The sequence below is a fragment of the Pundamilia nyererei genome, unplaced genomic scaffold, assembly GCF_000239375.1.
Source record: "Pundamilia nyererei isolate P.nyererei 1_Seehausen unplaced genomic scaffold, PunNye1.0 scaffold00022, whole genome shotgun sequence".
In the NCBI taxonomy this organism is placed as follows: Eukaryota; Metazoa; Chordata; class Actinopteri; order Cichliformes; family Cichlidae; genus Pundamilia; species Pundamilia nyererei.
The window spans coordinates 2,711,662-2,726,985 of NW_005187423.1; the positions used below are offsets into that span (position 1 = coordinate 2,711,662).

Here is a 15,324-nt window from a genome sequence, read left to right on the forward strand (position 1 = left end):
AAAGGCCGATCAGCGTCTCGCCGATCCCCCAGGCCGTGACATAATGTTACTACTACTTCTACTATTAATAATAAAAGTAGAGCATATTTATCCCACATTGGCTTCTCTTCATCGGCACCCTGTTAAATTCGAAGTTGAATTCATGCTGCCATAGGCCTAGGCTGCTGGGGGCTTCCCATGATGCACTGCTTCTCCTTCACTCACCTCTTTTCAATCACTATTTGTTTATACAGCACTCTTGCATTCAATCATTAGTTATTATTAATCTCTGGCTCTCCTTCACAGTGTATCTTTTGTCCTATCTTCCTCACCTCCAGGTTTCTTCCTGTTAAAAGGGAGTTTTTACTTCCCACTGTTGTCAAGTGGTTGCTTATAGGGGTGATTTGTTGCTATATAAAAATAACTGAATTGAAACTGAATTGAAAATTGACAGAGATAAACTAGCATTCAAAGATAAAACCATAAAAAAGCATTTGTGATGTTTTGACAAATAAATATCAGATCGAAGAAAAAATGTAAAATTTGAAACATGCCAGACATTGATCGTGCAAAGAGTGTCATGTTGAGCAGATAATGAAGGAGTTGTGACTCCAAAGAGTACTTTAGATAATAACATTCAGCAACATTTATACCCTCTGATTTCTTTAGTGGTAGTATTTCAGAAAGGGCTGCGAGAAGGTGGTAGGATATCTTTTAGCAGCAGAGCATGTGTATGCGTTATCTCCTAGGGGTTATTTTAATTTCACATTTCCCTTTACTCTTCGAGATTTCGGTGCCAGGGCTTTTGGACTCACATTAAAGAGGGTCTTGCATCTGCTTTAGCAGGAAGAAAGCCCAAGTTGAGGAGTTTGTGTGCCATGTAGGAAATTAGTTTATATATACATATACATGGGTACTCATGCAAAGTGGCTTCTGTGTGCCTTGATTTGGGCTCTGTTGTGTCTAAAAAGATGTTTGGTTTTTTTTACTTTGAAACACGATAAAAAAAGGAAAGCTCCCTTCTAAAGCGATTGTACACACGAGCCCTGTGAAGGGACACTGCAGATAAGTTGCTGACTGTCCCTATCAGTCATCTCAGGAGACATATATTTGACTGGCCAGACATATCTTCCCTACCCCGTCGCACAGTTAACCCCAGCCAGTTTGGTGATTGAAATGGGAATAGGTGCCCAACCATGCATCACCAGGCTGGCTCTCTTACAGGGATATGACACTTCAAGTGACCCTCTAAGGTCAGCGCCATTATGATGCTGGGCGGGGGCAGGAAAGGGAAATAGAGCGAATGGCAGAGGGAAAGGACAAGAGATTCCCTCAGAGACACATTTAGAGTTTGAGGAAGGAAGCCTGAGTGAGAGGGGAGATAATGAAGGACATGGATGGAGGAAAGAGGAGTATGGTCTATTAAAGTGGTTCAAATAATGAATTGCAAAGCAGAGGGGGAAAAAAGAGTGAGTGCTTTCCAGCACATCACATTCAAAGACTTTTTTTTTTTGTGGTCATTTATTAGTGAATTGCCTGCCTTAGCTTAGGTGAAAATTAATTCAACAATTTTAGTCAAGCAACTCAACTGCCAAAGTATACTGGGACTGATTCTTAAATCACCATAACAATTGAGCAATTGGAGTAATAATGTTTGCCCATCCTCGGAGGCTTCAATTACTATGCTGTATTTATTTTGTGTGATTGGAATATGCTGAGCTCTTTCAAGATGAATTTGCTGGAAATGAGTTTTAATGCAGCAAGCCTCTGTGACCCCACAACGAATCTAAATTCCATTTAATCGAGAGGGGAGCCCTGGGAGTTGCCGCATGAGACAAATATATGCTCATCTTCAGAAGACTCTTACTCATCGTGATAATTATTTCAACGCTTCAATTAATTTGACAACGTTATTTGCACGTGCCACAGCTTCGCACACCTGTTTGCGACTCGATCTAGGAGAAATGAAGGGAAGATAAAGGCCGTCGAGTTGTGATAAAAGTCCTTAACCTGCTGCGTAGGGATGCTTATCGCTCGTGTGAATCTATAGAACAGTGATAAGCACACGATATTAAATCAGACTTGAGTATTATGCCTCTAATTTGAAATTTGAAATGGGAATAAACCCTTCAGTTTTAATTCAATTATGTATAATTCAAAGTGCATTTGTCAAGGTGCCATTCACAAGAAATAGGTACCTGCTGCTTGTGGATATTTATGTAAAATGCTATTTGCATGCAAAACGTCTAGTTTGAATACTGATGCAGATGTATTTTAGGCACTCTGTCTGGTAAATGTTTCAGATCAAACACTGTTAAGAGGATCACAAATTCAATTTAAGAAAAAAAATTGCATTACTTGCAAAATAAGAGAAGAATTCACATGAATCTTAGGGGCAACAAACTGCCTACTTGGACACAGAGCAGACAGCATGTTTGAAAACATAACACAGCGATCTCTCATGTAGAGAGTATCAAAGAGCCGCTGCCTCTAATTTAAAATGTAAGTGCAGTCAGTGTACAAATGAGGGACTAACGTTCCTAAAAAGAGACCTCTGTTCCCCTGCTAGCAATCTAGGTTTCTGAGGTGGAGCGGAGGTTCTGGCTTCACAACAAGCTAAATAATTAACCATTCATAAAAGAGAAATAAATGGAATAAAAATGTGGTTCACTCTCTTTGTACTAAACCACAGAAGTCAGAGTTTTAAATTTGCTTGCACTTCTAGAGACAGAAATAGGCACACCTTACAATTTTTTCTGCGAGCTTGTTTGTTTACAGTAGAAAAGATTCTTCACGCTGGATGTTATGGCATGATGTCAAAACCAAGGCAAACACCAATGAATGTCCTTCCTATATTAGGTTGGAAAAATCTGCTCAAAGCTGAGATGGTAAAATCTTGACATACACCACTGTGGAAAAGTACGTTGCTTTTTCCCACAAGGAGCAAGACTTTACTGTCATCTTTGAAGTGTTTATGAGTAATTGTTCCCAGGCTTTCTGAAAGTCAAAGGTTTTCTTCAGACACTGGCGGCTTCTTCAACCTTTGTTCATGTGCCTGACCATTTTTATAAGAATGCTTTTTTATGGATTCATTAAGCCACTTAACCCTGACCTATGAATCACTCAAGCATAAAAAGGCTCCTAACTCAAGGTATGAATCAGTGTGGTTGGCCACACATAAGGACAGTTTAACAAAGAACCAATTTTGTATCGTTACATTCTTTGTTATTGTCACAAAAGCGCATATTTTTTTCCTGTTCTTAAGAAAGAGGACAAAGCAAAGGCTCCACAGAAGAGCTGAGAGATGCATCTGGCCTGTCAGCCCATCCATCCACTGCTTACCAAAGCCTCACCAGAAATGAGCTCAGGTGAAGGGTACCAACTGAAGCCATTCTTAAGGAAGGAAAACTGGGAGAAAAATGTGTTTTAGTGTTGTACTTTTAACAGGGACTAACAAAACAGAGATACTTAGGTCTTCACTCAAGTCCCAAGCCCAAGTAGATAAAATATCACAAATATAAATATTTATTTACGCAGTTTTTAAACCGGAAATAACCATTTAATCATTACTATGACCTTATTCATATTAACACCACACTAAGTAACTGGGACAATTTAGTGCTGCTCACAGATCCATTTATAAATTATTCTACTAAATATATGGTTAATTTACAGAATTTAGTCCCAGTTTAAAAGGGATGATCCACTCTCATATCACTGCATTGAAGTTTTCTTGCTTCACAAAGTGTTCCCAACAAGCCTGAAAGCTATGATCAATCAAAACACTTGAGTGATCTAGTGTTGGTCTGCACTGATCATTTAAAATCTGAAGAATTTACCTTTTATTTTGTACTCGTGGTTACAGAAACAGCCTTCCCTGGAACTCGAGATGTGCTCTGTCTTCCTTTGATGTGTTTTCATTTACCTTTCATTTCTTTTGCTTTTCGGTAAATATTTTAGGATCTTAGCCGTTGATTAGTTCACTGTCAGATTCTGAGTCCTTGTCAGCTGTTTTGATGAAGCTGTTTTTGAATACTTCTTTGTTTCTGTGTCATAAATATTTTGCACAACCAGGTCCGCTGTATTTAAAATATGCTGCACGGTTAGCTAGGGCCCACATTCCCTTTCTGCCGTGTTAGATGTACCGTTCGAATGTGCAAAGCCTCTGGGGGTAAAAACAGAAACAAATGGTATTTTTACAAACACACTGCAGCCCTGAGCTTTTTTTTTTTTTTTTTTTTTACATTGCCAGAAAGAGCAGTATGTGAGAACACAAATGTCTAAATCATTTAGATCAGACATAAAACTCTCTTTTTACCCTGCTTTAGGTCTTGAAGCCCATGAGTGAATAGCACAGAGAATTTACAGTAAGCTTGTGTGCCATGAGTCCTGCCTCCTACATCTAAACCTAAAACTAACTGATTCAGGAATAAGAAGACATCTGTCCCAGACCATCAACTGCTCTGTGCATTGTTCAACACTCAGGACACAGAACTGGCAACCTGGTAGGTTTTAGCAACGTAACTACATGGTGTGTCCATGTCTCCCTATGCTCCTTTTTCTCTTCAGTTCTTCCTTCCCACTCTCACCAAGTGCTTCCTCATAGGACATTGCCAGATTGTTCTGGATTCTCTTCTTGTGTCTTGAGATGACTCCCCTTATGTATTAGTGCTATTTCTTGAGTTGGGCCTATCAAACCTGAAGGTTGTTATTGTGATGTCATCATGTTGCCTGACAAAAACCTACCAAATGGGTAAATAGATCTGGTTGTAGCCTTTATGCCCTTACAATAGCTTTCAATTTCACAGCAATGAGTTCAACACAAAACTGTTATTATGCATGTTATATTATTACATCATCACTATGCCTAGTAACTGCATAACAACAGACTAAAATCACAGACCAAGCAATACTGAAGCGCTGGAATTTACTAGAAACTGAATGTCGTAGACCGTGAAGCTGTGATTAGGGTTACAAAAAAAACCCAAACTTTTGTTTTCACAATGTTAGCGAAATATTTCAAAAGAAATTTCTCGCACAACAGAGACTTTACTAGTAGAGCAGACTGACAGACTAATATCTTGTACTATCCTGCACAAGTTACATCAACGGGTCCTCATCAAACAACTTAAAGGCCGGACGACTGCTTGTTTACTATCCTCAGTGTGGTTAAAAATATGTTTTCCTGAAATTCAATAAGCATTTTAAACAAAACTATTACAACCTGTCACTTCTTTCGAGAGCTTAAAAATAATTTGTTGAAACAAATATTGGAAATAAAACACGTCATGTAATATGTCATTAAATACTGCCATTATGGGTTTGACAGGTACAGATTAGATAGGTGTACTGTACATGGGGCGCACAATCAGGCCATTTAAAAATGGACATGGTACTGTGTCAGCTGTCAGCTGTATTTTCTAATTTTCCACCACGGCAGACAATTTACATTTAAATTGTTTTTCTTTCACAGCGCAAGGCCCCAACATAATGTTCGAGTATCAAATGGACATTTAGACATCAAAGCAAGCAGTACAAATGTTTTGTTTGACTTTGTTTGCTTCATGTGGTTTGAATTGTATGTGCGCCCAGTTTTGTGTCTCTACATCTTTACATATTTTTACACATTACCTGATGACAATCGGACTGCCAGCAACAAAAAAATTATGATGCATCAATGTGTATTTGCTGTTAAAACACAGTAGAAGGTATCAAGTAACACTTGAGAGTGTATGTGTGTTAAAATGTTAACTTTTACTATTGTGACCCCTGTAACAGAAACTTCACATCCCTGGATCATATATATCATCCATCATCTCATCTGTAGCGTGGCTTTGATCAAAAGATAGAAACAACAAAGTCAAGATGCTTGTCAGATATAATCAATCCTGAATGTCAAAAAATGTTATTACCAGTTTAGGAAACATGATTTGAGCCACAATGAATTATCTGTGGCTCAGAATCAGAAGCCACCATTTCCCCAGATTGAATGGTGAAAGTTCACCATTCAATGCTTTCTCTCTGCTGTGCTTCTGTTGTCCTTTCTATCCTTACTTGTGTGTCAGAATTTATTGCAGATATGCCACTGATCCTCACTGACATCTGCATTAATGGAAATGTCAGCATGTGTGTGTTTAACAAGAGTTACTGTAAGTTTGGATGTATGTTAGCAAAAAGGGATGATTGCCATTGACTTTTATTGCGTTTCCATGGCGGGAAAGAGGCAACAAACGTCATCTAATATGTGTGCGAACGAGCCAAAACAGTGGTATGTCTCAATTTTCATTGCTTCCCCTTGAAATAAAATGACCCTTGAATTACGGCGTTAACAGGACTTACCGAGGCTGAACTCCACCTGAGGCAGCTTGGGTGTTAGAATAACACCTGCAAGACAGAGACAGCAAAAAGACAGAGTGGAGTTGAGATAAAAACAGAGCGAGAGGGAGATAAAGATAAGGAAGAGGGGAACATTAGAACAATGAAAAAGGAGGAAACAGACGTAAAACATTAACGGCTGCAGTTTAATTTTGTGGAAGTTTAAAAGGTGTAGAGCTCCAACCATTGTTTTTCAATGACTTTTCATGAATTTCAGTCTTTGATTTGCCATCTTATTAAATTAATCATATCAATGTTAGATAATAGGGAAATATGCTCATTACAATTTCAAAGAGCATAAGTGCAAAACAAGCCGACTACTTTTAATCTAAAATAATTTGAATCAAAACCCTGCGAACCCTCACATATTTACTAAAAGCAAGGCATAAATATTTAGCTTAGTTTCCTGGTTATTTATCAAAATTGTTGAGTCAGTTGTAGTCACTTTGGACAGATGCAATATAATTACGCTAAGGGGGTTGAACTCCTGGCAACAAACTATTTTAATCAGAAATAAAAGGCTTTATAGAGAGTTTGAACATGGTAGGAGCACAACAGGCTCCCCAAATGCCACACTGATTAATATAACTGTTCATCTAGATTATGCAAACAACTCAGCGATCGTTGAGAGCGTCAGAACTAGAGTTTCTGGGTATCCATTGTCCTTGAGGCTTTATGCCAATAACGATGACTGACTGCTTCAGTCATCTGTCACTAAAGCTTTCTCTCATTCATCACTTTCCCAGTTTGACATGACCATTCAAAAACCAAACCGATGAAACGCCTGTAAGATGGTGCAACAAGTCTAGAGGGGGACTAAACTGCTAAATTCCTCCTCTTGGGGTGCTTGGACACAATTGGCCTCTCTAAGGCTCATCAACTCCACTAATGGGCCGTGGATACTCGATGTTCACTGATGTATGGGAGCCATGCGACTTAGGTAATCTTATGTAATGAGGATTCTTTGCAAAGAAAAAATGATTTACTAAATAACGCAGAATGCCTTATTGACAATTTTGAATGCATACATAATGCTGTCCAAAAGTCTCAGACCAACTCTCATTTCTACATATTTTGCTTGGGAAATTGGAATTAGGCGCAGCAGTATTGAAATGTGCAAACACGCATTAAAAGTATGTACAGTGTATATAAGCCAAAAACACAGGTGGTGCAATTCTTGGTTAAAAGCTTGAAAGTCAGTATTCAGCATGATCGCCTCTGTTCTTTAATACTGCCTGAACTCTCTTAAGCAGCTTTATTGTAATCTCTATAAGTACAGTAGTCTTCACGAATCGTTCTCCAGGCTTCTTGAAGGACATTCAGAACTCTTCTTTGGATTTTGGCTGCCTTTTGTTCTGTTCTCTGTCAAGATGATCCCACATTGTTAGGATCCAGGCTCTGATCCGTGAATGATCATGTTCCCTTGTGTGTTTTTATATCCAGATATCCCTTTTTAAGGGGTTTGTAGTGTGTTTGGGATCATTGCCATGCTGAAAAATGAAGCCATTGCCAGCCAGCCCCTTTCTTGATAGTATTTCTTAATGGATCAAAATCTGATCAAGATAAAAGTCTTTTCTGTGTTTGTATACCTCCATCAACCTTGACAAGATCTCCAAGACCACTAGGTGAAATGCAGGGCCAAACCATGTGAGCCTCCACCATGTTTTGCTCGCTGTTTTACCTCTCTCTGATCTCCATCAAAAATACTGCCAGTACTTTGAACCAAAGTCGGATCCATCCATCTCTCCGTGCAAGACCTGTTGCCACAGATTTTCAGTCCAATTCTCGTGTAATTTGGCAAACCTCAGCCTTTTCTCCCTGTTTTCCTTCCTTAAGAATTGCTTCTTGGCAGCCACCCTTCATCAGAAATGACCCTTCAGCGAACAACAGATGGACCAGCATCTCTCAGTCAAGTGTTTGCTATTTCTTAAGCACGTGACCTTTAGATTCAAACAAACAAGCCAAAAAGAAAGAAAAAACAAACATTGCTCAAAACTGGTTTCTTGAAAGCAAATTATAAAGAAACAAGTTCTGGCGCAAGACTATTGCATCGTACTGTATGTATGGTTGTTTGTTGGGACTGTTGATTAAAAAGCATGTCCAATAAAGGCTCAAATATTCTCTTAGTAACAGTGCAGGTTTACTGTAATATTTCTTCTTGCGTTTGTTTCTGGAGATAAATCTAAAAAATGCCCCAGCTCACAGAGATGCAGTGAATTATGTCAAATGTTGATGAATCGTTTAAATGCTGTTTTTTAATCTTTGAACCATATTCTTTGAAATGAATGAGTCCAAAGATTGAAAATTATGGAAATCATAAGCATTATCTGGCACCGTGTTGAGAGTCATTTGCCAACTGAGGCCGAGACAGCTTCAAGCACAGTAACTTGATAAAAAAAAAAAAGATTACCAGCAATTTGAAGTGCATTTCTAAATTCAATAAATATGCTTACAAACTTGTAAATAAACCTTCAGTTTGCTAGCATTTATGCTCAGTGAAATAAACTGAGCTCTGTCAGATGTAATACATGTCAGAAAAGGCTGTAGAAGCTTACGCAAACCCGGTCCAATATCTGTTACAACTGCAGTAAATATCTAATTAATCAAGTGGACAAGTATTTGTAGCACACGGGGCAAGGAAACACACACCACCAACACAGGTCAATTATGCTTGTAAATAAACTTTCATCATCTGGTTCTCACATTACTTTCTCATCTTCATCATCCCATTCCTCAGGGGTCATGTCTGCTCATGTTGTCACCATTAAGACTTCCTTATGAGTGCTGATGGAACTTTAATAAGCCAGGATGACATGCTGCGTAGCTGAAATAGAAAGCCCTTTAGCTAGGTAGGCTGACACTGTGCCAGCTGTTGGGTCCAGTCTCCGGTGTAGCATTATCATAAGGGACTGACACATGGACAGCCCGGCTACTTTGTAGGACTTATCTTGAGTGGTAAGAAGCAGTGGAAAATGCTTGTCGTTGCAGAAATAATTAAAGATAAGGAGCAAAGCTGAGTCTAGGTCTGATAGAGGTTCAGGATACAGATCATGAGACACATGTGGCAAAGCAAGTCAAAGTGTTTGATAATGAAGCAGGAGGAAGACTGGAATTCAGAGCTGTCAGAATTTTAAAGCATGGCTTATAGGCAGAGTGTCGAGTATTTTTAGAAGGATCATGCCAGATGCTTTGATTTTATGACAGGCAACACATGTTAAGTTGCATTTTCCTTTTTTTGTTTTTTCAGTATAAAGTCTGAATAAATAACGTGTAAAAATATCTTTTAGTGCAGCTCCGAAAGCTTTCACATGGTCACATCACCCCAATATCCACATGATCTAAAATATAACGGACAAATTATGCAACCTGAGGACACAACTCCTGTTATGTACACGGTGACCTCATTCTCGTCCCGCAGCACTAAACGTGCCGCATGTCATTACCCTCTGGGGGAGAATCAGCCTGACCAAAACAAATACACAAACAAGGTCTAATCGCAATAATTAGCCATTACATGGAGAGAGATAAGCCACCTGCACTGCCCATATCTATTGTAACTCCTGCAGCATACATGGCTCACGACTCTAAGTTGCAGATACATACGTGGGGGAAAGTGGCACAGGTGTGGTATTTATAATCGATATCCGCTGGCATTATGAATATGGTAATAAGCTCAGCAAGGCAGCAGGCAGGCAGCACATGCAGATGTAACTCCCAGAGGGGCCCAAAGCAAATGAGGTGTGCCCGCCCGCTATACTGCAGTTTCATCTGGCTCTAGAAATAACAGCACAGCCCCACTGTACCTCCAATCTATCAGCCCCCCTGTCTGTGGAAGGTATCAGTAGGGAAAAAGGCACACTGAAGGCAGAGGAGAGGGTAATTTATAAGGATGTGAGCAGACTAGGTGAATCCTCAGGAATGACAAAGTTAATTAATGTTCAGGGACTTAAATGGTCCGTCTTACAGATGATCATTTAACTCGCTTCCCTTCTCATTGCCCTGCTTTCTCGCATGCTGCATTGTATGATAACCGCTAACACGCAAGGGGGACAAGGGTGAATGTGGGAAATAGTTGGTGGTTTTGGTGGGTGGGGGTGGGGGATTCAGATGATGCTGCTGTTTATTTCTAAGTCTGCAAAAGATGGAAGTAGAAAATATCACCAGACACCGCTCCAATTCCCAAGTATGGTTTCAACGAAGAAAATCAAACAATTTTTCCGAAGAGAGTTTTGATAAACTGCCCTGCAGAGGCTATAGTACACATTCACAGTCACTTCTGCTTATCCTCTTCATGAATAGATATTACATATAAAAGCCCACGCCTATGAATAAATCCTGTTCATATTTTTGAATATTATCTTCTTTTGAATTTTGAGGTTAGATTAATAATTCACTTATGTGGCTGGCTCAGCATGGGCTTTGATATTTCAGGGATATAACTCTCTCAACAAATGATTCCAACCCAACAAGCAGCTCTGCTCACCCTTCCTACACGTTCACCCACACTAATTGCAATGTTTCCTTCTCCTAACTCCTTTTTGTCCGACCTCGCGTTTCTCTTTCCTGTAGTTTAAATTGCCTAAACAGAACCTGCACATCCACTGCGATGATTCAGTCACCAGCCAGGCTTACATACCTGTAACTCAATTGATGTTTGCACAGACAGGCATCCCATTAGGACAAGTGGTGCTGAATGGGAGAGTGAGTTATCGTCACATTACTGCTTTGGGAGATTGAGAGGGGGGGGACAGATGGTTTTGTTGCCAGCGTTTAATGAAGTGTTGTGAATCAGTTGGATGCGCTGAGGAGGTCTTGACTGTCAAGCTGATAAGAGACGTAGTCTGGGGGGGTTAACAAGAGTGGGACCTTTCGCTCCGCGACAGCTTGGTCACGGCACGCGTCTCGCAAAGACAGTTCAATCAATTAAATGTTGCGGCTTTCATTGCCGATACTGTTTCCTGTATGCAAATTCTGTTATGAATAGTTAATAGCTAAAATAACATAATTTCACCCTATGTGATTGGGAGTTTGTAAAACGCCAATTCAGCCCCACCTTAATTAGCACCGAGCAGCACCCAGTTTGGTTTCGCTTTTATCTCCTGTCAAGAAAGAGGAGATAAACTGTGTCACCTTGCGACTGATAATGCACGGTTGTCAACCTGCTGTTCGGCCCAAACACTGTAATTATGTGCTTCGCTCTTGTCTTCCAGGATGCCCAGGGGAAACAAAGCAAAGGTAGAGTGAGGCGTTACACTCCTGCATCTGTCAGATGCCATCTATAAAATTGTGCAGAGGATTTTATGGTAGGTGCCTATCTTGGGTTTGCCATCAGGTCATAGCTATTGAGAGTGTGGCCCTGTGTGTGTCTCTGCATAACTGTGCAACGTCAGAGCATGCCTGCATATGTCCGTGTGAATGGGCAATCGGACACATAAGATGCTTCACCAGTGTGTCAGTGTAGGTTTAAAGCAAAGAAGACAAGGCGTCGTGAACTGCGCTTTCATCCTTCTTTGTACAGTTCCATCTGCTTATTCCCATTGGGACGATGATGGTTCTTAGCTTGCATGCCAATGCAAATGCTTAGCAGCAACCGCATGCAGTGTCTGTCCTTTTAGTAAGCAAAGGTATTAAATGTGGAGAGGAGGCTTTGTGGCATCACTGATATGGATAATCTCTTCAGCATTCTCCTGTAGTGATGGGCACTAAGACATCTAGTTTGCCTCTGCCAGTGCATATTAGTGACAGCACATTCAGCCTACATTGAATATGACTGCAGTAAAAATGCAAATTCACACACACATACACGTGCATGCATGAACACCAGTGCACAGAGACAGAGACACGACACGCAAGCAAACATGTGACGTTTTACCCCCCGACTCCCACCAAGAAAACATGTGAACAAACAGCTTTTCAAACTTTCTCTCTGCAGAGTCACTCAATCAAAATTCCATTTTGCTTAAAACTAGATAAGGCAGACTTTTGTATTATTTACTACACGCATGCATTCTGAAGCTCAAAAGAACTGAGAAACATTTTTGAGATTTCAATTCAACCACACAACAAGAATACTTAAATGGAAACCTGCAGTAAGGCAGGCAGTTTTTAAAAAGTCTACAGTTTTAAATTGTGGAGACACGACTGACAGGCCCGAAGATCAATCGTGGATTAACAACATTTTAAATATCTGACAACAAAAGACATCACTTGATAGCACTTAGTGTCATTTCTATCTACCAATAATGATCTTTCATAACAAGTGCATCTATATATCATCAGGTATTGAGTTGTAATTATTCTGCATAGGAGTCAGTTACTTGGCTACTGAAGACTGGGGTTTTAAAAATCTCTCACACTTTTGCTGGTACCTCCACCCTAGCTCTCTCCCTGAAACACACAAACACACACACACACACGCACACACTTTCATTCTGTGTGTGTGGCAGCACGAGAACAAACACTTGCACAGGGAAAATACTCAAAAGCAAGACATAATCTGGAGAAGCATTTGCAGTAACAGTAGAGAAAACCAATGCTTAGAACTGACGAGCAGTTATGGAGTTAGACTGTAGAACAAGAAAGGACAGAGGAAAGAGGAGACAGATTCAAACAGTCACAAAACACAGTGGAGTCAGCTCACCAGCAGCGCTCAGTCCTTCAGGACTGGCACTCAGCTCCTTCATGTCAACCATGCAGTGTCCCAGGTGCTGCGTGCCGTCCTCCATCTGTCCAGCTTGCCCCACAGTTCTCCCTCGTGCTCCTCCACCTCTTCTCCCACCTCCTCCACGAAACACCACAGTCCAGTCCAGTTCCCCGGCTCACACGCAGCCTTCCAAGCAGAGAAGCTGTCACAAAGATAGCAATCCGCTCACCCCGCTTTCTTGCTGCCTCACGGTGCGCTCTCTGTCAGCATTAAGGATGCCTCATGGAAACTAATACGGAAGAGAGGGACCGGCGACGGACCTGGAGCAGCAGCGGGAGGGAGGAGGAGAGGGAGGGGGAAGAGAGGGGAGCAGGAGAGAAAAAGACAGGGGAAGGGAGGAGTGATGAGGGAGTGAGATTCCAAATGAAAGAGAAAGCAGGACAGAATTGATGTTATGTGCAATACAAAGCTCTATCCATCAATCTTGGGCTGTCAGTCGGGGACCTAGACCCGACTGCACAGAGCACCGCAGCCAGAAAGACACGGCTCTGTCCTCCCCCTCTCTCTCTCCCTCCCTCCTTTTCTCTTCTCACTGCGCAGCCACTGCTGCAACCAGACATGGCAGCAGGGTCCCTTTGATTTCTGACGTCCGTCTCACTCCCCTTCTCCAACCTGCCCTCACCTCTACATCACTCTTTTCCTTTTCTCAGCAGTGTAACAATTACCAAACTCCCAAGCGTGATATGTTGAAGCCAGAATCATGCAGCATGATTTGGGGACTTATACAGCTGAGGGATTTGCAGAGTATAAGGACGGTTTTTATTGCATAAAGAGCTGAGTATAACCCAACATGGCAACTTCACCACAATTTCAAATCAACAGGTTAAACACAGAATGTGATACAGATAGTAGTTGTTTCTGGGTTTTAGAGGTTTGTGGGGGGTTTTTATGTTTCGCAGCGTAGATCTAGACTGGACATTTTGAAAAAGGAATTAGGATGAGGAGTTATATATAAAGATTTTCAAGGTAAAATAATGACTGCCTCCTCTTACGCTCCTAAGGGAAGCATTATTGTTCTTTGGTCACCAAGGTCATGATGCTACAGTAAGCGTACATCTACAATGTAGTTAATTAAAATCCAGCTGAATGGAGGAGGAGCTGTGTTGTCTGTTAAACTCATTCAATCTAAGTGAAGGCTACTGTGAAGGTGCTTGATTTTATACACCTGTGGCTATGGAAGTGATTTTAAGTGAAGTTTCACCTACGACTAGCTGGAGATACAGCTTCTCTCACCAGTGATGATCCTTGATACGCAAAGTTGGGTTCAGTTTGGCATGAAACCAGATGATGTTTGCCCTCGACATAACTTTGAGGACTGTGAACTCAAACATAAGCTCCTGCAAGTGGTCAGAACCAGGTTTCCAGAGCGCAATCTAAAAATATACTGCGCAAAAGGCAAGAGCCACTCTTAATTTTTCTTTTTATTTTGCTTCCCAGGAGCCAGTCATTTCTTGTAATTTTTTAAAGTGGTCTTGAGCAATAGTTCTCCAGGCTTTCTGAAAGCATTTCAAGGTTTTTCTTTGGACATTGTCTGCTTTTTCACTCATTTTCAGTCCAGTCCTTGTACCTGACCATTTATCAAAAGAAAGGTTTTCTTCTGAGAACATGAATCATTGAAGCATAAAAAAGGCACCTACCTTAACGCATCTCTTGGCATGGTGTGCAGTGTGTCCTCAAATAATTAATGAAACTGGACAAGTGGAGGTCAAAAGAAGATTTGGCAGGTCTAAAAAGACACTATGTACAGCAGATGAACAGTACTTGAAAGTCATGTCCTTAAGAAGTAGAAAATAAATCCAACAAAGACCTGACAGAGAACCCAAGAGATGCATCTGTTTGCTGAAGCCTCATCAAACAGTGTCAATGGAAGCGTGACTGTCAAACAACCATTTTAAAGAAAATGAAACAGGGAGAAAATGTTGAGGTATGGCTAATTAAAAATCAGACTATGTGGAGTGAGGAGGTGGGCCCAAGTGCAGACAATGCCGTTTAGTGGAGGATGATAAAAACGTTTCAAAAACAAAGGCAAAGCAACACTAAAAAATAACCTAAACTGGGAGAACTAAGTCTAAGCATAAAAAAAACCCTGGAACATGAAAAGGAGCATGAACATGGAAACCTGACATGAGAAACCTAAAACATGAAGACTTGCCGTGAATTCATAAACCTGGAAACATGGCATGACATAGTAGACAAGCAGGCAAAACAGATGAACGGACAAAGAATGACAGGAACTCTGAGATTAAATACACACAGGAGGTGATCAG

General features: G+C 40.7%; 1 protein-coding gene across 2 annotated transcripts in view; it reads right to left on the reverse strand.

The window, feature by feature from the left end:
- The window catches only part of inpp4b (inositol polyphosphate-4-phosphatase type II B), a 184,356-nt gene extending 170,995 nt beyond the window's left edge, over positions 1-13,361 (reverse strand). For both annotated transcript variants that reach the window (XM_005726925.2, XM_005726924.2), the window contains exons 1-2: positions 12,995-13,361; positions 6,319-6,363 (exon numbers count right to left, since the gene is read on the reverse strand). In XM_005726925.2, the coding sequence (XP_005726982.1) occupies positions 6,319-6,363; positions 12,995-13,079 (130 nt within the window). In that variant the 5' untranslated portion in view covers positions 13,080-13,361. The remainder of the gene's footprint in view (positions 1-6,318; positions 6,364-12,994) is intronic.
- Between the last annotated feature and the right edge of the window lie 1,963 nt (positions 13,362-15,324).